The 22,098-nt window shown below is 42.3% G+C and overlaps 2 protein-coding genes and 2 long non-coding RNA genes across 5 annotated transcripts in view; 1 reads left to right on the top strand and 3 right to left on the bottom strand.

Moving 5' to 3' along the window:
- Positions 1 to 1,085: 1,085 nt before the first annotated feature.
- Positions 1,086 to 3,535, bottom strand: foxl3 (forkhead box L3). 2 transcript variants are annotated; one of them, XM_088284060.1, is made up of 4 exons: positions 3,182 to 3,535; positions 3,063 to 3,101; positions 2,181 to 2,349; positions 1,086 to 2,109 (listed from the first exon to the last, which is right to left on the bottom strand). In XM_088284060.1, exons 2-4 carry the CDS (start codon positions 3,080 to 3,082, stop codon positions 1,666 to 1,668), a joined length of 633 nt encoding a protein of 210 aa, XP_088140186.1. In that variant the 5' UTR covers positions 3,083 to 3,101; positions 3,182 to 3,535; the 3' UTR covers positions 1,086 to 1,665. The 2 variants fall into 2 exon arrangements, with proteins under 2 accessions (XP_088140186.1, XP_088140184.1); XM_088284058.1 differs by having other exon boundaries at positions 3,063 to 3,535.
- Positions 3,536 to 3,541: 6 nt separating this feature from the next.
- LOC148317504 (uncharacterized) lies at positions 3,542 to 6,953 on the bottom strand. The gene is made up of 5 exons (XR_015840020.1): positions 6,928 to 6,953; positions 6,693 to 6,845; positions 6,536 to 6,615; positions 5,474 to 6,424; positions 3,542 to 3,810 (listed from the first exon to the last, which is right to left on the bottom strand). It is a non-coding gene; the product is annotated as an uncharacterized LOC148317504 (long non-coding RNA).
- On the top strand, positions 4,657 to 6,951 carry LOC148317505 (uncharacterized). The gene is made up of 3 exons (XR_015840021.1): positions 4,657 to 4,883; positions 5,796 to 5,943; positions 6,725 to 6,951. It is a non-coding gene; the product is annotated as an uncharacterized LOC148317505 (long non-coding RNA).
- Positions 6,954 to 7,484: 531 nt separating the features above from the next.
- Positions 7,485 to 22,098, bottom strand: part of fam20cb (FAM20C golgi associated secretory pathway kinase b) — a 35,809-nt gene continuing 21,195 nt past the window's right edge. Inside the window, exons 4-11 of the mRNA XM_088284057.1 lie at positions 16,184 to 16,276; positions 11,398 to 11,513; positions 10,591 to 10,771; positions 10,392 to 10,501; positions 10,067 to 10,148; positions 9,574 to 9,633; positions 9,352 to 9,502; positions 7,485 to 9,235 (exon numbers count right to left, since the gene is read on the bottom strand). Of these exons, the coding sequence (XP_088140183.1) occupies positions 9,125 to 9,235; positions 9,352 to 9,502; positions 9,574 to 9,633; positions 10,067 to 10,148; positions 10,392 to 10,501; positions 10,591 to 10,771; positions 11,398 to 11,513; positions 16,184 to 16,276 (904 nt within the window). The 3' untranslated portion in view covers positions 7,485 to 9,124. The remainder of the gene's footprint in view (positions 9,236 to 9,351; positions 9,503 to 9,573; positions 9,634 to 10,066; positions 10,149 to 10,391; positions 10,502 to 10,590; positions 10,772 to 11,397; positions 11,514 to 16,183; positions 16,277 to 22,098) is intronic.

Raw genomic sequence — 22,098 nt, forward strand, 5'->3', positions numbered from 1 at the left:
TCCCCCCCACCCCCCCCCAGTAGCCTCGGAGCACTTTATGCTAAGTTAATTTACCCAAATAAATCCACGGCGTGGCCCGCTATTCGACATCAACAACTTTCTTAATGGAAACTTGCTGATCCATAAACGCTGGCGCTGCTGCAGACGTTTGCTGGGGGGCACCTCATAAAAAAAAAAAAAAAAATCCTGTAGATCGATGAGGGGCATTTGCAAAGGAGGCATAAAGTGTTTAATTAGAATAGCATCAGGGGTTTGTTGGTGTGTGTATAAAAAAAAGTGCACCCCCCCCCTCTCACTATTTAAATAGGGTCACATCTGGGCCTCACCTTGCAAGTGTTATGCTATATTAAATGCCACTCATGTTAAGTGTGTTCTCTGATGTAGTCAACACATTATATAAAGGTTAAATTGAAAAATGTCCCTTCAGCAGCGTACTGGTATGATTGATCTCCCTCACGCAGGAAATGTGTGTTTGCCAGACCTGTTTTCTTTTTTTCCTTTTTTTTTTTTCATTAGCAAGAAGGTGCATATAATGTGTTAAAATAAGGAGTGAGTGGATTAGAATTTAAGTGTCAGTCAATCAGGATTTCCAAGTAGGAGACAGTCTAGGAGACAGTATAGTAAGGCATTTAAAAAAAATAAAATAAAAAAAACGAGCATGTATAGTATGTTTTTTTTTTTAATGAGCATGTATAGTAAGTCTTCTTTAAAAAAAAAACACAACCATGCATAGAAAGACTTTTTTTTAAAAAATACGACCATGTATTGTTTTTTTTAAACGACCATGTAGAGTAAGGCTTTTTTTTTTTTTTTTTTTTTTTTTATATAAAAATGACCAGGTCTAGTAAGGCTTTTTTTTTTTTTTTTAAATGACCATGTGTAGTAAGGCTTTAAAAAAAACAAAAAAAAACGACCATGTATATAGTAAGGCTTTTTTTTTTTTTTTTTTTTAAACGACCATGTTTTGTAAGGCTTTTTCAAAAAACAAAAGCGTGGTGTCACGTGAGCCTGCACGCGACATGCTAATTCTGAGCTGTCTTTGTGCATTTTTTTTTTATGGCATTATTAACATCTTCAAAAAAACATCAGGCTTGAAGCTGTTTATTGCCACTCTGTGTTGAAAATAACCACATAAGTTTCAGTCTGTCAGATGGACAATGTAACAGTAAGTCATAAATTCTTTATCCTCAGCAAAGAATGACTAATATTAGTTTAAATTCCATTTAATATGCACTATTACAGAGTGCTTTTTTTTTTAATCCATAAAATGACACATGACCTTTTGTTTAGCACGTCTGCCTCATAGTCGAGAGAATCTGGGTTTGAATACTGGTTTCGGTCTGCCTGTGTGGTGAATATTCTCCTGGTTTTCTTCCACAATGCAATGTAAAGAAATTTCTGATTTCACATTGTCCAGTAAATGTAAAAAAAAATAGAATAATAATAACAAAAAAAAAATCCTTACTTCCGCTAATGTATATGGTCACGCTACTCTGTTCATATTGTATATTTAAATCAGATTTTTTGTTGTAAGCCAACGTATTGTACTGTGACTTTCTAGTTTGTTTCTCATTTAATTATTCTTTAAAGTCAGTAAAATGACTATTGTCTCTGAAAAAAAAAAATCCTCACAGTTTGCGCCACAATCGGACAGCTCCCTCTCCCTCACAGGGTCCAGAAATGCAAGTTCAGGTGTTGGGGCTCCAGAACATGTATGGGTGGTCCTGCCGGGACTATTTGCGGGGATCTGATCCCAGGCACGGGCGGATCCGGGGTCGACAGGATGTAGTCAATGCTGAACTTGATCTCCGACTCCGGTTTCGCGGCGAGGGGGTTCGGTGTGGGGCGAGGCCGAGGCCTGTGGGGGTTCAAAGGGCAAAGGTCAGATTCCGCCTCGGGGTGGCGGACAGCAGGCGCTCGTTGTTTGCCGGGGCTCTGGGCAAGGCGGAGCGGAGCTTCTCCCGAGTCTCGTAGGCCGATTTTCATGTTCCGCCTGCGCCTGCGACGCCGGAAGTTTCCGTTTTCAAAGAGGTCAAGCATGGATTCGCATCCTGTGGCAAAAGTCCAAAAGTTTCCTTTTCCTTTCTCGTTTCCCTCCGTCCTGGGAACCTGCGACGCAACAGCGAGATGCTTGAAATGTCCACAATTTTGCACAAATGAAATGTTTTGTGTGTGTCCACCTTGATGAAGCAGCTGTTGAGCGACAGGTTATGTCTGATGGAGTTCTGCCAGGCTCTCTGGTTGGAGCGGTAGTACGGGAACCTTCTCATGATGAACTCATAAATGCCTGACAGGGTGACCCGCTGCTCGGGACTCTGCTGGATCGCCATGGCGATCAGGGCGATGTAGCTGACGGGCACATGCATTTCAATTAGTATGATAAGTAAAGGTTACTAATATTTAAATATATATATATCAATATTATATATATATATATATTTTTTCTTACTTTATATATTATTATTTACTAATAATGTATTTCATTCAGAATTCCATGAATTCATCAATATTCATATTTTATCATATTTATTTAGTAAGGAATACGTTGTTTTTTAAATTAATTTTCTATGTCTAGCTACACGTGGTCTGCGTTGGTAACATAAAAAAAGTCATGTGAAATAATTAAAAGTAAAAAAAAATAAAATAAAAAAAGAATCTCTATAAAAAGCTTTAAAAATGTAAAATGTGTTTTAATTATTTTATTGTCATGCATGTTCTTATAGTTCAAAATTCAACACCTTAAGAAAATAATAAATGTAAATGTATTTGATGTAAAACTAACTAAAAAAAAATAATTTTCATCATTTCATAAATAGACAAACTACACTAACCTTGAACGGCATGTGCGTGACTTGGCTACATTATGTCATTAATTTTGAGGGATTTAACGGTGTAACAATAGCCGGTCGGTACTTGATAAACAATTTCAAGTCTATTATGTGACAAGTTAGTAACCCAAACACTGACTGACACTCCATTCCCATAAGAAAAATGCCTTTTGATAACTTTTTCTTGCAACGTTGCGCAACCGACTAGAATCGCAAAACTGGGCTCTTTCCTACCTGTAGGCGGGCCGACACATCTTCTTCTCCTGGTCCGTGCTACAGGAAGCGTATGCGTCTCCGTCATAGTTGAAACAGTTGAATGGATAGTGCGAAGTGTCAAACATGTCTGCACTTACACTTGTTGTGTGTCCAACCCCCCCCCCCAAAAAAAAAAAACCCGGTGTGTGTTTCCAGCAGCAACACCTTCTCCTTCTTCTCCTGCTGCTCTGCTCAGCCGGCCGACGTCCACTGGGAGCTCGACTGGTGACGGCCTCCTCTTCCTCTAGACCCCCCCCCAATACATACACACACACACACACACACCTACAACATCCTCGACGCCCCCTCCTCCCTTTCGTCTGGCCCCAGATTCCATCTGCTACTCTTAACAAGTGATCTCAAGCTAGTATTGTAAATTGGTGATATTATTTGAAATGAATTTTAATCTGAAGTAATTAACCATTTTTTTATTTATTATTATTTATTTATTTATTTATTATTTTTTATTATTTATTTATTTTTTAATTTTATTTTTTTAGGTGGAGGAGTCAAATGTCTTCTTGCATGGGAACAGTGCGTGGAAGTTTCCCAATGTCCATTAAAGCAAGTTTTGGCATGGAAGAACCTGACCGAGCCCTGACCTCAACCTCTTCAAACAGATTGTAAACTCCACCGTGCTTCATCCATCATTTCTTCATTTTGCTGGTGGACTACATTGATCATGCGGTACCCGGTCCAGACCGTCTCACAGTAGCAGGCTGCTTATCTGAGGGGAAAGAAAAACACTCCCGTGAGCCACATCCAAAACGTTTCTGGGTGGTCCACTGCTCTTGCATGCTGCTTTTATGTTTTATTTTGCTTCTTTTTATAGTCTAATCTCTGCCGCTGCAGTTAAAACTGCTAAGCCCAAACCAACAAACAAACCCTTTGCATCTTTGTTTTCCTTTTCCTACTCTTTAACTCTTTTTTTTTTTTTTTGACTGGACAGCGTGTGTGTGTGTGTGTGTGTGCGCGCCCACTCTGGCAGACATTTAGTCAACAACGGGAAGTTTTGGAGATGCTATCTGTAATGATCTGTAATGACCATAAATCGTTTCCGTGTCTATAAAATAGGGGGGATGCTTATTTTTGAGGGACTCTTAACGGAGCAATTGGAAGGGTCCCGAGGGGCGGCCGAGGCGGGGAAAACACCCCGAGGTCTGCGAGGGCCTCTGTGTGTGGGCCCGTTGGTGCAGGAGACAAGTACGCATGGCTGATTTTGGACAGTTAATAGGGCGACTGTAATACTCAATGTAATGCTCACTGGTCACTACATTAGGTACACCTTCATCATCCAATCCAGAAGCTGCCTTTCTTGACTCCTTGCCACGGACGTTTTTGGCAATTGTTAAATATTGTACGTGTGCAGTTGTTGTACTTTGGAGTGACGTAGAATTACACTAAATTGTGTTGTAAGGTTTTTCCAGAGGCAATCTGAGCCTGAATGGGGCCGGTGCAAGATTCCCCTTTTGGCCACTCAAATACAACAAAAATGTCATACCACTGGGTGTTTCTAATATTTTCCCTCTCTCAAATACTGTACATAATATATAATTGTATTTTTTTTAAACACTTGGCATAAAGCAGTGTAGTACGAGTATCATGTTATTTCAACATAAAATTAGCCTACATTAATTTGCCCTACGGTAGATAACATCACAGAATAAAATCGGTTGCCTTTGCGATCCCTGTACAGTAGATGGCGATACGCACCGAGGAGTTGTATTCTACCAAATATTTTGAAAAAGAAGAAGAAGAATCCGGTTGCAGTCTTCCGGTGATGACCACACAGTGTATTCAGTGAGTAATTTCAACGATTTTAAACTCTCTATTTGCTCTTTAAATGTCAATGTATGTAAGAACACAATTTAGGTGCATAATTGCGCCACTTAAGGCGCCAGGTTTGTTTATTGTTCGTCGCGAGCTAGCGTAAAACAGTACCAACAGAGGTGGCTAGTCAGCTAGCACGCCCACAAGTAGCACTCAGCTGTCAATCAAACCTCAATCACGGAAAGCGTTTGACTTGACTCATGTTTTCCACACCAAAGCTGAACACAAAGAAAGAACGATGCCTTCACATTTGGGGAGAGATTTGTCTCAATATTATTCACACAAATGGTTTTACACGTTTTTCCAGATCTACAAATTATATGTGATTTTCACACCTTTTGTTAAATTAATGTAAATGATTAATGTTTGTGCATGACATATCATTTGTTGATGTGCGTTCGACACGTGTATTTATTTTGACATAAACGCAACATGTTTCACAAATATTCTCACAGGCAGCAGTTGTCAAAATTCACATGCGTTGAAAGGCCATGCCTTTCCATTGAACCGGAATAAGTTATTTCGTTTGAAACTCGGAAATAGAAATACGGAAAACCAACCTTTTTTTTCTCTTTAAAATAAATACGACCGTCGTTTGTTTCCGTCGAGCTTGTTTTGACTTGACATTAACATGTCCGGTGCTTTATGGCTTAGAAGATACCGGAAATAACCACTAGAGGGAGCCTCGGCATCATGAACCGGCCCCTTGTATTTGAGTTTATTAAATAATCATAACTCGTTGAATTCTTAACGTACGCGTTGAAAGTGAAATTATAACACTTTATTTTACTCAGAATATGTCTTGAATATTAAAATAAAAAAGAAAAACATTTTTTTGCATCAAGAATGGTTTTACTCACTGCTTTTATTTTACCTGACCAGATCGAGGAGCTTTTGGCCCTAAAGTGCAGCCGACAGACTTCGGGCACATGCTGAGGGGACGGCAACCTCCATTTGGACACGTGAGTAGAGAGCAGTGTTGTGTGCTGGAGGAGCTGATGTGTGATGTCACATTGCGCACAAGGTGGACGTGAGTGTGCCCACCTTTCTCTCACCGAACTCAAACTTCTACTTCATGTATTGCATGACACTTTGAACATAAACAATCCGAACATCAAGCACTTCTGGACATGTTTTTAAATGAGGTTGACCAAGTTAGTTAAGAACAACAACAAAAAATTCCCAACATGGTTCTCATCGGTGTCATTTTGTAAAAAAAATTCAGTTATAAAAAAATGGAAAAAAAACATTTGGAATAAAAATTCGGTAATTTTCTTTTGGGAAAAATGTAAAAATTCAGAAAAAAAATCATCTGAATTTTGTTGTTGTTGTTGTGATGTGTTTAAGAATGAAGTTTAGAGTATAAGTGTTCTTGGTAATCAAGCGTTATTTCCTTTGCAGAGTAGACAATCGCAAAGCAAACCAAAATGTTACAAGTCAGATGACAGTCTGCTCTCCACTGCGTGGTGAAGTGGTCGGAGAGCAAGAAGAACTTCGACAAGCGTGTGGACCTGAGACAAAAAAAAAAAATAATAAAATAAATAAATAAAAAAGGCCTCAGTGAGTCAAAAGTTAGGTCAACATCTTGTGCAGAAAAAAAAAGTATTTAGCATGAAACCTACCAGTGAGAAAGAAGAGTTGTTTCTGGGACGTTAATTGGTCACAGCTGCATTAACAGGAAGCTGACCATGTTCCTTGCTGCCTATAGAAGGGACAAAAAAAAAGATTTTTAAAAAAAGTTATGCGGATTGTGCTCTGGAAATAATATAAAGAGTTTACCATCACAATGTAAATGTCTCTCATTTTTCCAGGCTGGACCAAAGTTCGCCTTCAGTACCTTGAAGAGGAAGCAACAAGAAAAGCAGAAGTGTTGCGGGCGTGCAACTCTGCGCTCATCACGCGTCTCTGGCAGATACCGGATCATGCGCCACCCTCGACACAAGAACAGTCACCATTCAGCTCTGTGATGACATACTGGAACATATCAGATGAAATTAAATGTTCCTTCTCTTACCAGCAGAGGGCTCATCCTCAGGCAGAGATTTGTGCCGATTTAGTTCCGGTGATGACGTCACTTCAATGAAAAACACATTCAAACTAATAAGTCAAGAAGCTAATAGAAACGAAGACAATAGTTACGGTTGTTGCAGTCGCCACTGTGACTCGACCTCACGTCCTTCATGTCTTCAAGAATGGGCGTTTACCGCTGGACTATTGTAAGGCGATAGGAAGGTTTTCTCTTTCACTTGTGGCTGAAAAGGTGTAAACTTTCATTTTACTAAAAGCATCTATTATTTACTGGTAGATCCGTGATGGTCGAATGGTTAAAGACGTTGCTTGGGCTTCACCAGACGCGTGTTCGAATCATCCTCTTTGCTTCGTATTAATTTCGGAATGGAGCCAAGAGTGGGGATCGAACCAGCTTCTCCTGAACGCCACGCGTCATGTTATACCATCGAAGCAAATGGAGCTTTACACATGGCATCCGTTCTTAAATGGTCACTTCGACCGTTAATTTTTCCTGTTTGAGAATCATTAGTATATGAACAAAACAAAAAACGAGACTTTCGATTCTGCGTGTTTTGTTTTATTGCACTTTCACCATGATGCAAAGAAACGAACAAAAAAAAAATCCACAGAAACAATGTCCTGATGATAAAAATAATCATAAAAAAATTACTTTGAGAAAATACAGTACATTCTCCATGGATCTCTCTCTCACACACACACACACGCGCGCTCACGCACACACAAATGTATTGACAGGACTGTAGAAAAGCTTTTGTCGAACAGATGGAATGAGGACACACTCACGCCAAGACCTCCCCAACTTCTCTGCTCTCGTCTCCGGGAGGAGTTGAAACCTTTTGGCCGTTTAAAACCAGACGTTCAAGTTTCTATCATTGCACAGGCACTAGAATTTATTTCCTATGGTATATATTAAATTTGAGTCAATGGCAGGACCACCAGCTTAAAAGCTGTTATGACTGAAATGTACACCCCGAAAAAAAAAAAATCTCTTCGTGACAGCAATATCTCGACACTAACTCGTATATTACAAAGAAATAATAATACAGAAGGATTTGTGTAACATTTGGCTTTTTTTTTTGGTACCGTTTACGCACATTAGCCACAATATTAGGTACACCCACATGCAATATAACGTGAAAAAAGAAGCGCCGTTTTTCATTTATGCTTCATGAAAGCAGATGTCTAACAGCAGTGGGACATAAAATACAGAGAAACACCTCTCAATATGTTGCAGTGCTGTTCTGCACCGATGAAAACTACAATCATAAAAAAATGCCAATTGTTCAACGAATACATAAAAGGCCATACAATACCAAGGCAGGCATTTGCTACAGCCCTTGTATTGAGAGTTTGTTACATCGTGCAAGTGTACCTAATGTTGTGACTGGTGATAGAAATAAGACAGCAGTTGGGAGTTTAATGACAAAAACTCAAAGAGTAAACACGCGCTTGCCAATTAATTGGACATTTCCTGACCGGCTTGTTTTGCACGCAGCAATTGCGCCCTCTAGTGGGGCAAATGAAGTACATCACTAGGATGTTACTTTTGAGGCTGATTTCGCACCTATTGGATTTCAAACAATAAATACGGTTTTTAATAAATACTCTCCCGAGGACATCTATGGGCCATACGAATGGACAAATTCGGGAGTTAACCTGCACTCCAATTAAAATAATTTCAACTCCAAAGCGCTTTGGCAGGAAATAAAAAAAAAAGATAAAATGACAACAACAAAAAAAAAAAAAACGGGCTCTCCTTCCGGACAACTAAACGGAACGTTTGTGATGTCATCAGTATTTATATAAGCACATTTGTCAACTTGAAGAATCTCAACAAGTCCCTCAGAATTCACTGAATTCAAAAAAAGGTCCAGAAGGAGACAAAGACAAGGCGTCTCTTACAAGACTTTCACGGTTTGCTAGTGCTGCAGTGGGTCAGTCTGGCTGTAGCGATTCTATCCTACACGTACGTGTGGGCTTGCTCGAAGAGCCGAGGTGACGCGGGGAGGTCCAACTCAAGTTAACGACCCGGTCCCAGATCAACCGAGAATCCGTTTGCTGCCCCCTGCGTCCAGTTCTGTAGCGTCCACTTGATTCTGACCTGCAGGCGGCTCGGCCCGAAAGCGCTCGCGTCGCATCAGGAGGCCATTCAAAATCCTCCGAGCTCGAGTTCCACCCGGCTACCTCCTCCTCGGCCCGCTGTGGTCTGTCCTTTGGCTCCCTTGAAGGTCGTTCTCCACCACGTAACTGTAGCCCTCCTTTTCAATGCATTCGACCAGCACCTGCAGAACCTGCGAAAGAAAATCGCAGCGCTATTTCATTTCATTCAAAAGCACCCGGGCCACATACAAAGCAGATGACGAGAGCTAACGGTGAGCTAAATAAAAGTCAGTGAAAAAGTGCTGACCTGGCGTAGTCGGCGGTCCATGGCGTCCAGGTGCGGCTGGATGAGGATGGGACTGAGGCGATCCCTCACCAGGGATTCTGCCACGAGCGTGGACAGCTTGTATTCCTCCTTAGCCAGCAGCTGCAGACGCAAGTGGGTCGACTTGCGTACCCTGCACAAAATTCCAGGCGATTAGCTCAGGCGCACACTGCTACAGGCGCAGGCACACAAGTCTAATTTTACCGGCAGCACTGCGTCAGTGGCACCAGGATGGACTTCTCATCATGGGAGTGTTTTCCAAACCTATAGAGAGAGCGAAACAAGCATGGAAGGTTAACGCAACTTTCACTGCCTTTTCAAAGAGGCTTTTTTTTTTTTCCCGGTTTGTGATCGATCACCTGTTACAAATGGAGTCATAACAATAAAGGAAGAAGAAATATTTGTGTTTTCAAGCTTGAAACAAAGTCACTGTTTTAAGTTTGTGTCAGCTAAAGAAAATATTAAAAGGTAAAATGCGCATTCTGTGCTGTTGACAAAGTGTTTTCTGGCTTCAAAAAGCCTAAAACAAATCGTCAAATCCGAGATTTGAAAATAAACTTTATTCTTAAACGTCACTGTTAAAAATATACTTCCAATTTCAATTTCATGTTAAGAAGGTTGTCGGCGTCTGTGAAATGCAATTAAATAATACAATAATAACAATAATCAGTAGCTGGACGCCGAAGCGACCTCTCACCCCCTGCCGTTGTCCAGATGGATGATGAACGTCTCGTTTCCAAACTTTTCAAACGTCTCATAATGATGCCGATCCATGTTTCCTGTCGGAACAAACGGGATGGATTGACCAAAGAGGAAAATAGCATACATGACAAGTCAGTATGCATTTTGGATTAAAAAAAATCACTTCTGTTTATTATATGAATTCACAACACAGAGAATGAAGTGTTTGTATTTAAAAAAAATATTTTTTAATTAATCAAAATTCACCCAAATAATTTTAATACAGCTACATAAGCATCATCTATATAACCAAAATAAAAATATAAAAATATGAAACTGACCCATGAGGAAGTCAAAGATGGTCATATCCATTATGTCCAGAAGTCTCGTCCCGCTGTCATAGGGCGGAGTCTGTTTGACCTCCTCACAGTAGTCCGGGTCAACTTCCCATCTGGGTGTCACAAATCAAAGCACAATTTCCAAACAACCACGCCAAAAATGGATAAGCCTCGCAAAAAAACAGAACGGCGATCTTCTTACTCTGCCTTCCGCCGTTTGTGGTAGGAGCGTCTCCACGGGTTCCTCCAGGTTTTGCGCTTCGCCAGGGCCAGGTCCGGGAGGAAGGCGGCCAGGGATCCTTCTATCTGGTCGGGCTTGCCGCACAGGGCGTGTTCCGTCGAGCAGTAGTACGAACATTCCCCGTAGAAACACACGTTGTTGGCTGAGGGAAGAAGGAATCAAATGACACCATGTACATTTCGAAAGTAAATGAACAAACACACAGGGGGCGGAGCTAGGACTTTAACCACAGGGTGGCTCCGCCCCCCTGCGTGTGCTAATTCACGATCGATTTACTGTTGAATAATCAAATTAATAATGCACGTTAAGTATTGTGGTTGTCCTTTGTACGCGCTATAGCTAATTTGCTAAGCTAATGTTTCACTGTACCTAATAAAGTGACCAGAACGAATAAAATGTCTTTTTTCTTCGTGAGCGATAACGAGAAAATAAATACAATACTCGGGTTTTCATGACCGCACTCTTTCTGCTCTTTAAGAAGTCACACCACACACATTTTGGAAGGACATTCAGACAAGATTAATGGCCCCGAGAGGGATTCAATGACTTGTATTAATTGCTGAGACTGTGAGTAAATTCAGTCCCATGAGACGTGCACGAGAGCAAAACGTTGCATAGCTCATTAAGTGCTGTGCTTTGATGCCAGCAAAGCTTCCAAGTTTCTCTCCATTTAATGAACGGCGACAGTTTTCTTTCAGGCAATGGAATTGACTTCATATAAAGAGCATTTACATTTTTTTCCTTTAACTTCACCGTGTGCGTCACTACCTGGTGATATGAAGAAAGTCCGCCACAGCTTCTTATCACGTGTAACATCTCGGATCTCCTTGGTCATGTTGACAAGTCTGCCAGCTACGGGGGGGACGCGGCGGAAGTCCAGAATCCTACAGCAAGCCAAAAACAGAGACAGGACTATAATATTATCAGCATCGTGAGGGAATGAATACAAAATATCAGCCTAAAACAAAACAAAACAAAACAAAATCCTAATCATACATTAAGATCAGATAGGACTCGAATAAACAACCACTAGCATAGGAGGACGAGTTATAAATACGTAAGGCGTAATGAAGCATTGAGCCACCAGGGGGCGCCGTGACCACGCTCCGCATCACCACACCGATGCCTTGCGTGGCCACCATTCCACACTAGGTGCCTTTTCACCTCCATGCACACACACGCGCACACACACGACATCCAGCAAGATATAACTTCACCATTCGTTCTGGGAAATTGTATTTACGCGGCAACCGTTCAGGCTTTTGTGGTTCATGTGCTTTTAGCTGGCACAGTTTAAGTGGAAAGCCAAGTTACGGTATTGTTGTGGTAGAAAGAGAAGAGAGGTCTTCCGTTGCTGTCAGTGCGGATGTGTGCGTGCCAAATGTCGATTTTATGCATCTGTGGTCTTCAGTACTGACTCTTTAACAATTGATAGCCCCTGACAACTGCTAATGGACAGGGCCGGGGGGCAGAGGGAGGACAGGACAGACCAGAATAAAAGTGGACAAATGGCGAGGCAAGAGTTGGAGGAAGAGAGAAGGAAAAAGCAACCAGTAAGAATATAACGGCACAAAAACGATCACTTATAATAGCAGATACATTTTGTATCTTGTGTTGAAATGGAAAATTATAAAACCACATTGAAAAAACAAATCGTCCTGTCCTGTGGAAAACACTGTCCATTTTTTCCCCAGATTTTTTATTTTTACGTTAAAGGGGTTCCTGCGTTACAGACATCCCACGAACATGAACATTTAAAATAAATTAATTAATTAAAAAAAAATCAAAATTGGATTCATCAATGCAATCGCTCAGATTATTTTTCCTGGTCAGGCTCACGTGTTGCCGGGCGGAATTAGGGCACAATTTCCGGTGACTCATTATGAAAAGGTCATTGGGTCACAATGAAAAGAGAAAAATTAAAGTCTTAATTTCCATGAATAAAGTGGTAGATTTGAGAGACAAGATTCCAAGATTTAAGTCATATGACAATAAAATTGTATTTTTACTCAAAAGTAAGGTAAATAATGAATCGGTCAGAATTTTGGCACAGCAACATCAGAATAGTTTATTGATCGTATCATGGCGAGCTGGTCGTTGATGTTTATTGATGATGTAACTGTGAGCGAACACTTTAGTCAGGCCAGTTGTGAGGCATATCGAGCAGAATGGACAGGACAGAAGAAACCCCAAAACCCGATTGCATACCTGCATTACATGGAAAGTACACAAAGTGGCATCTGCTGGTTCTGATATGGCGCTGCCCCGCTTGTCAAAATACAGTAACGGAACCGACTTGCGCAACCACGTTTCTTTAAGCCGCACAGATGGCCACGCAGCAGTGTTTGTTCTGCAAGGTCTGCACACGTGCTAAAGCAAACAACACCCCCCACTAACCCCTCCCTCCTTTTTTTATTTTTTTTCCATTTACATACTAGACATGCTTTAAAAATACAACGACGTGCAACGGCTGGCTCAGTTTATTTTTATTATTTATTTTTTTAAATCTGGCCCACAGAAGTTACTGTATGCGATCATGACAGAATATTTGTTGCATTGATTTAAATTAGTGATTTAAAATATATTCTTTGTTTTCATTCTCAATCTCTTTGAAAAAATATTTAATATCAACCAAAACTCAGTGTAAAAGAAATTCTTAATGATAATAATAATAATAATTATATTATTATATTATTATTAATAATATTGGTCATAGCAGTAGTAGTGGCAGAAGTATGAACTATGAATAATGAAATATTGAAATAAATTAATCATGAATAAAGAAAAAAAATTAAAATAATTTTACAAGCAATATTTTTTCCGTACATTTATGTATATATATAAAAAAAAAGTCTACACACCCCCTGGTCAAATGATTTTTTTAAAAAATTTGTATTACTAACATGCGTTGGTGTGTTGTTTACACAAAACAACTTTAAAATTAGGGCCAAAAAGTCAAACAAAAAAACAAACAAAAAAAAGACACTAACATGTGTTGGTGTGGTGTTTGCACAAAAGAACTTTAAAATTAGGGCCAAAAAAAAAAATTGTTATGGTCCATATAAAATATTTTTCTATGAATGACCAGTCCCATTTATTCATTTCAAAAATCAAATGGGGCTCCTTAAGCCCACTATTTAGCCCACCCCGTGCATGACTAGACGGTCCATAAACGACGGTTGTACAGTATTTGCTCATGTCTATTTTGCTACCTTCTCTTCCCCAAATCCAATCACATAATGAAGTGCGTTAATGGCAGCGTCGCCCGTAGGAGAAGCGGCGTTGCCTGTTAGTGCTGCTTTAAAAGGAAGCTGTGTGTGGCTACGGGCCCCCCTGGGAGGCGGTGTAGCCTCACTCTGCGACACCAGCGGCAGCCGCTCCGCAGCCAAGGTCTAATTTAGAACAGACAAAATAAGAGTGAGGAGGGAAAAAAAACAAAAAAAACAAAGTGCTGCTTTTGGCAAAGCCTGCCCGTCTTATATTTAGAACGGGCACAGGGCCTTCCATGCTTTTGGTTTCCTCCTCTTCCCTTTAACCCACACGCACATATGTTGCCAGGATGTGTGCGGAGCGAAGAGCACCAGATGTGGAGCAGACTGTTGACAAAAGCTGCTTGCTTAATGCAATTTATGCGCAAGTGTGTCATTGCGCCCGAAGGAAGGAAGCAAGCCGATTCCACCTCGCCTCTCGCCATGATGGCGCGCACGGAAACGGACAAAGGTTGTAACCCCGCGCTCATCTCGTGCGCCGGCGCTTCTGCTCCGTAGCCTCGCGACGCGGCCCGTCTTTTCACGACGCTTCCCTCGAGCGTGACGTGTCAAGGAGCGTGCCGCTTCGTGAGGAGGATGCGGTCATTGTTCGGTGGGACGGCCGCATTCATTGGCCGGTGACAAACGGCCGTCTCCGAGCTCGGGGGTGGGGGAGGGGGTGTGGTTTAGCCGTGCAGCTCCCCGTGTTGTAAATTGATGGAGGCAGTGAGAGGGATGAAATGTAAAAGCAGCGAGAGTGCAAAACGTGGAAGGATTTGATTCCGTCAAACGGCAGCTAAAATAAAAGCGAGAGGCGGCGGACCTTGACCCTCTGCTCAGGGTGTCTCTTTCCGGATTACGTAAGAAATATTTTCCATGCCTTGTTAGCATTTGGAACAGATCTGCAAACATAATCGTGACTTTCGAAGTTATTTGTTTTTTTTGTTTTTTTAAATAGCATGTCCAGCTTCATTTATTAATAGTTTGCTTTGTATATTTTTTTTACCTGTTCCGTTTTTCAGTGACTATTTAATTTTTTTTTTTTATGTTTTTGTCAGGGCAATATCATCTTAGCGCCAAGGAACTATGTTAAAGTGAGTTGAGGAGATTCATTGAGATAAACGTAGTGCTTAACCGCCATCTTGTAGCATCTACGCAATTATACTTTTTTTGTTTTTTTTTTAGTGGTGCCTCAATTTAATCTATTCAACTAATAGATGATTGAATTAATAATTAATTATTTTGAGAAAATTTCATTTAAATGTAATATTTCAAAGATAAATCAGATGAACAAGAAAGGGCCTTTTCCAAAAGGAAGCGCTACTTTTCACATTATCTGCAAATAAACAAATATTTATCAGTCACATTTCTGTGGAAATTAATGCAAGCGAATGCGGCGGGGGGATATAAAAAAAAAAAAAAAAAGAAAAAAAGAAAGAAAGAAACAGCAGGAAGAAAACAGTTTCAAATTTTGTTTGGTATCAGTAGAAATAGAGCAATGCTCAAATGTAAGAAATAAAATAAAGCGCAAACTAGCTTTGAATAATGTTACTGTTTGCAAGCGAAATAAAACAAAACTGGGAAAAAAACAAAATGAGATTATTTTCAGCATTACATAAAAAATTTTTCATTTACTGCCATTGACGGCTAAAGACGTCACAATTATTATTATTTTTTTTTTTACTCGGCTGGTCGTGAACGAGTTAAATTGAATCCCCTCACAAGTTATGTCATCGTACGTGGTTGCGCAATACTCAGTGCGTTGCTCAAGGGCACCTCAGCAGTGCCATCTCTCCGGCAACCAATCCCGGTGTCCCTTCCACATAATTATTCGGTTCTACAATTCTCCGATCATCGTTCTAATCATTTCATGCAAATTCCCACCTTGACGTAAAAAAAAAAAAATTATTCCGACCTTAGTATTCCCGTCTTCATGTAAAATTCTGGATCATAATCCTACGGCAAAGGTGCCCTTCACGTCAAGTGTTGTGCGCTTTTGCCGTCTTCCCTGCCAGCTGGTTAATGAGCTGACATGAGGAGGCGCAGATTAGCAATCAGCGTCCGAGGAAAATCAGCGGGACATCAAGCAGGACATCGTCCTTCCATGTTCACAAAGCGCCAACGAGTCTACTTGGCCTTATCGTCGATTTCGGGTCACAAGCGAAGCTTTTGGATTCGCCTTTAAAACGTATCGTTCCAAAAACATGCTCACGATTTTTTAAATTATTATTATTATTTATTTATTTATTTTTTTGGGGAAGTTTTGCATGATCGGCTGCCATTTTCGATCGAATGCTCCGTCTTACTTGTCGAGGTGAAAGGCGGCAATCTCAGCATTGTGTCTCTCAAAGTCGGAGAAATAGAAGAAGTCCGGGGGCGTCTCCTGCTCGCGAGTCTGCCTGAAGTGACACAGAAGAAAGTCAATTAGAAATTCCGCAACGCTGAGTGTTATTCTCAAAAAAAAAAAAACAATTACAAAAAAAAAGTCAGATTGGCGCGCCACACTGTGCCTTAGCACCTGCGCGCTAACGTCCGTCCGCCTTTGTCGGAATAAACTCGACGCCCAATCAAGGCATCTCAATCAACACCCTCGAGGAAGTGAGCGTTTAAGAAGCGAGAACAATTCAAGGTCGCCGCCCCACCGTTCACGTTTCCCGCTGCGCATTTCGACGGTGATCCTGCAGAAAAATTGCTTCCCTGCACACATTGTGCTTTTAAAGCTCTTACAAGCAACGCAAGAGCCCCCCTTTAAGACTTGAAAAGCTAGCGCCGATGGAACGGCAGCCAGAGCGGCGGCGTGCTATTTGAGTTCTTTTCCCTTTTTATGAGCTCCACTTCACCGTTTTTTTTTTTTCATTGACCAAAATAAACGCCGCGTACAGAAGCAACAATTGCAACGATTTGGCTGACAGCCTCGTCCATTTTTTTCTTCAACTTGCTGGAGGAAGATGAGACGCCTCGGAAAATATCTTGGCATCTCTCTCTCTCTCTTCTTCCACTACTACTTAATATCTCATATCGGACCGCATCTCCCTTTCTGTTGCATCGTTCTCTCCTCCTCCTCCTCCTCGTATCCTCAGCTGGCTGGCTCGTTCCCACCACAGCTGTGTCACTGACATGCACACCAGTCATTAACGAAACCAACATGGTGCCCAAAAGCGCAGGCACTCCCCGAATGGTCCTCTAGTTCTACCACCGCTCGACATTTTGAAACTCCTCCACACTCAAATATTCGCAGGTTGTGTCCTTGCGATAATTGCAGCTCCCTATTCTGGTCTGACCTGGTCGCTTGTTGCTAGGCAGAGGTCGCAGGGGCCAAGCCACGCCCACTCACGTTTGATGGCGCCGGGTCCATGCACAATGCGTTTACACATAGGTGACAATTGTCGTCGCCGGTTATACTCCCGCTGACGATATTTCACGTCAACGGTAGTCAAAGAGTTAGCACATTTTGGAACGCGCCCAAAATAACAAGCATCATGTATGACAGTTAGCACATTTTGGAATGCGCCCAAAATCGCAAGCATCATGTATGACAAAGTTAGCACATTTTGGAACGCGCCCCAAATCGCAAGCATCATGTATGACAAAGTTAGCACATTTTGGAACGCGCCCAAAATCGCAAGCATCATGTATGACAAAGTTAGCACATTTTGGAACGCGCCCAAAATCGCAAGCATCATGTATGACAAAGTTAGCACATTTTGGAACGCGCCCAAAATCGCAAGCATCATGTATGACAAAGTTAGCACATTTTGGAACGCGCCCAAAATCGCAAGCATCATGTATGACAAAGTTAGCACATTTTGGAACGCGCCCAAAATCGCAAGCATCATGTATGACATAATAAGCTTCATATGATTGCGTCGGTGTACGTGCATTACAGTGTAGCACGTTCACAAACAAAGTTATCCGGAGTGTGCTGCAACACCTCACACCCAAACACTTGGAAAGAACCGCTGAAGCAAAAAAAAAAAAAAAAATATGAGAAAATGTTATTTTTGGATGAGAATTCGGCTGGGCAGTTGGGACAAGTACAAATTCAAAAACAGCAGTGTCTATGTTCTAGCGTGTTATGATCGCAGGGAAACATACATAAATGCATGACCATATCGTAAAGTCTCGGCTCCATAAATGTTTGAGTACGAGACGAGCTGGGGAAAACTGAGAGATAGACGGCTTCCCTCGTCTCAGATTGGACCTACTTTGCTTTAATGCAACGCTGCAATCATTCAAATGCACTTGGACTTAAACCAATTCAATCCTTCCCATTGACATGCATTGAAATACTTTTAATCCGTTCTAACCATCCCAAAAAACACACCAGTTACAATTATAACCAAACACATGCGCGACAAAAATCCCACATTTTCACGCGCAATGTGGCACCGCTATGCAGCCGCCTGTCGGTCCGAACGTCAGAGCTGAGGTCAATGACAGCAGGTGAGACATACTGGGCCCAGCATTGCCCTGGCTGACCCACACACCGGTTGGACAGACACTTTCTTGGCGCTGCTTCCAAGGTCCGAGGGGCCCCACAGCAGCCAGCGGGGGGGGGTCAGGGGGGTATTTGGCGGTCTTACAGCTAACACACGACAGTGTGAGAATTTGAAAGGTGAACGCCAAGTGCAGCGTGTGTCGAAATCGAGCTGCTCATCGAAGTTCAGTACAGGTAGTGACTTGAAAAGCAGCAGGCAGCAAAGACCACGAGGCCTTTTCGTTTTAAAGGCACGAGAGGGCTGAGATAGCCCCGGCATCATCGCCGCGGGGGAGGCGGCGACGAGGGGGCGGAGCGTCGTTTTATCTGGCGCGGCGCCCGCGTGAAAGTTGACCTTTCAAGCAATGACATTTGATCAAGTGACTAAACGCCTCTCGCCGAGCGCACGAGACAGGATGGGCCCTTCGCGTCGGACCGTGCGCGCGCGGCTGTTTATCCGCCTCGCCGCACTGTAATTTTACATCTGCGGTGCGGATTTGGCGCCCAAATGGGGGAGGCGTGACAGGCTATTGTGTTTTGGAGTAAGTGCTCCGCACATGGTCGAGATGACATTTGGTTTATGTGAGCGGAGGTGGGAGCGATGGGCGGGGAGGAAGAGGAGGGGGGGGGGGCGAGAAAGGAAAGGAAACAAGGAGAGAAAGACGGGAATGATTGGAAAGGATCGTTGACGGGGAGGGAGAGCGCTACTGTATCAGACAGCAAAAGAAGACGCAAAAAAGGGAAACCGTCAATATACATAGAGAATAAAGTAAGAAAAATGGATTCCATTTTGGGCGCGTGAATGACGCGAATATTACATTTCGACGTCCTCGTTTAAAAGCTCATCAAACAACAACGATTCACTAAATAGTGAAATGTATATTTAATGTGTTTGCGTTGCCAAAAAGAACAATCTAATAATACAGTCGGGGAAAATACAATAAAAAGCCTGGCGGGCTCTCTAAATAACCTTCACGGTGTGATCCAGGTGTGTGTGTTTGTCATAGATTTTCAGTGTCAGGCTGTCATATCTCCCCCGGGCGCTACTGTGCTCTTCCTGCTCCGTCTCGTTACTCTATTAGCCCTTCCGAACGCGGGTGTGCGATGCAGCAAGACAGCTGTTTCCTTCCACGGAGCGCACCACTCACTCACTCACTCACTCACTCACTCACTCACTCACTCACTCACTCACTCGCTCACTCACTCGCTCGCTCGCTCGCTCGCTCTCACACAGGAAGTAAGAGCCAAGAGTGAGTCAAGTCAATTAGCTCCGGAAAAAAAGACGACAAGATTGACGACATTTTGGAATTGGATTGGATTTCCTTGACACCGATTTCGACTACAAAGGAGCCGTGGGTGATTTTATGCTTTTGTGCAGCGAAATTGAGATAAGAGGGCAGTGGCGGTGAACGTCAACTCACTCCGCACGACCCCAACCCGCGAAAACACCTTTAGCCTAAATTGTTTTTTGATCACATGACTGCTGATAACTCATTTCTTTCCTCCCACATCCAGCCGAATGCTCCAAAATCCACAAGTCAAGCGTCACACTTGCCGCATTCTGCGCCACAGATCCGCCGCCGAGACAAAAAAAGCGTCACAATAAGCGGAAATAAAACGCGATATCAATGTAATGAATAATGCAAGAGAGGCAACATCCAGTTTAAGTTTAGCCTCTTTCTCCCGAGGGGCCAACTGCATGCATAAATGCAGACATCCTGACTATAACATCCTCAGAACACACACACGCACACACACGCACAAAAAAAGGTGCCTTTGTTATTCCAGCACTTCAAAGAGGACAGAGTGCCACTAAAAAAAAAGAAAAAAAAAAAATAGAAGAGCCCTGAATGAAAATCACAGAGCAAAGCACTTCTATTCGAGCTTCAGCATGTGGCAAGACACCATGAAGAGCCGTGAGTGGAGGATTTTGGAAGAAGGATGCTCAAGTAGATTGTTATTGAGAGGCTTTTTAGATGACGAGAGAGAGGTGAGGGGGGGTGATGGGGGGGGGGGGGGGACAGGAAGGCGTGCGCCATTAATCTCTGTCTAAATGGATTTGTATTGTCATTCTGCGCATTAATCCCTGACGGGGAGGCGTGCACGTATAAAGCCACAAGCAAGCGCAATCGGGAGCCGTTGGTCATGCGATCCGGTAAATACCCCAGCGTAGATAAACAGGCCTTGAAGATGAAGCCATCATCTCAACAGAATCTGAGAAAGATACAATGACAACGCGAGCTGTCTCCTTATCGGCGCATTACAGCGGCGGCTCGTCGCGAGTCTCCGACGTCTTTGCTGATTTTCTTCGGCTGAAAAAGCTTTTTGTTTAAAAAAAAAAAACAAAAAATATATATTCGCATTTGGTCTCCGCCAAGATACAAAATAGAATTATCGGATGCTATTGCATGCCAAACCAACAGGGGGTGCTATGATCCCTGACTGTAAAACTGTAAGAAAAATTGAGTGTCAGAAACACAGAAAGGGAAACGTAAATAAATCCGATTAAAATTTGCTTTTGAACAGCTTCAGGGTCATCCTATTGCAAAAAAAAAAAAAAAAAAAAGTATTTTTGGAGAGTTTTCACTTTCCCTCAAAACTGTCAGTAAGGCCAAAACACGCGGCCTGGTCTAAATTTAATCACAAGACTCTATTTTTATAAGCTTTTGTGACAGGGGCAGCTTTGAAAGCGGCGAGCTGGGATCCGACCGCTTTCATTTGTTTTCAAATGCATCAAAGCCAGATGGAAATCAGGAAGACTTTTGCGCTAATTACACTGCCGATTTGATTCAAATTGCGGTTTGTAATCCATCCAAGCGTTGTAAAGGAACGCTGAGATGAGACAGGTCGAGACGGATGCTTTAAAGATGTGTGCAGCGGGGAGGAGGAAAATGCGCTTGAAAGGACGGTTTAAACGCACACGCGCATACACAGAAGGGCCGAGACACGACAAACGCGGATAAATCGATTGAAATTGAATCCCTAAACAGAAATGTAAACACGAATCACCGAATTCCCCGAACGAGCCATAAAAGAGGCCTCACCGCTTTCTAATCTCCGTTTCTAAAGTGGAGGTGGATTACACGTGTGTGTGTGTGTGTGTGTGTCCTTGGAGTGGGCGGGGAGATGATGAATTCCGCCGTATGGCATAAAAGATGAACCCTAATCTTCGACGTTCATTCAGCTTTCAAAACGAATCCCATCAATGATGCGGCGGCAGCCGCCGCCACACAAGGCCTGCATTGCGACCGATTCATCACGTTATGTTACACAATCGGATCTGCCGCGCTGTGAATAGAGTGAGCAGTCACTGGTGCTTTGTACTCTGTCCTCAATATTTTTTTTTTGGGGCTGGCAATGCCGTTCAAGAGGACAGCATTCAAAATTTAGATTGAATATGGGATTAGAACATAAATCATAGTTGGCTGTGATTTCACGTCGCGGTTCAAAGATACGTAGCGCATCTAGCATGAAAACTCATTCACTGCCAGCATAGGTAAAATGAATGGACTTTTTGACGTATAAATCCGTCAATGGGAGCGAAGGAGTTAAAGGGGAAGTCAACCCCCCAAAATTATTTGCAATGAAATGTTTATGCGGCTTTACTAGTCCAAACAAGGCATTCGGATTATTATTGCGTATGAGGAATATGAGTTGAGCAACAATATCCACCCGGCTTGTTACCTGCGCCGAGGGGCAACTGTGATGTCATTTTTAGTCGCCAGAAGTGACAAAACGGCCGCC

Source organism: Idiotropiscis lumnitzeri, chromosome 20, assembly GCF_059441095.1.
Source record: "Idiotropiscis lumnitzeri isolate Australia: NSW breed Sydney's pygmy pipehorse chromosome 20, RoL_Ilum_1.0, whole genome shotgun sequence".
NCBI lineage: Eukaryota > Metazoa > Chordata > Actinopteri > Syngnathiformes > Syngnathidae > Idiotropiscis > Idiotropiscis lumnitzeri.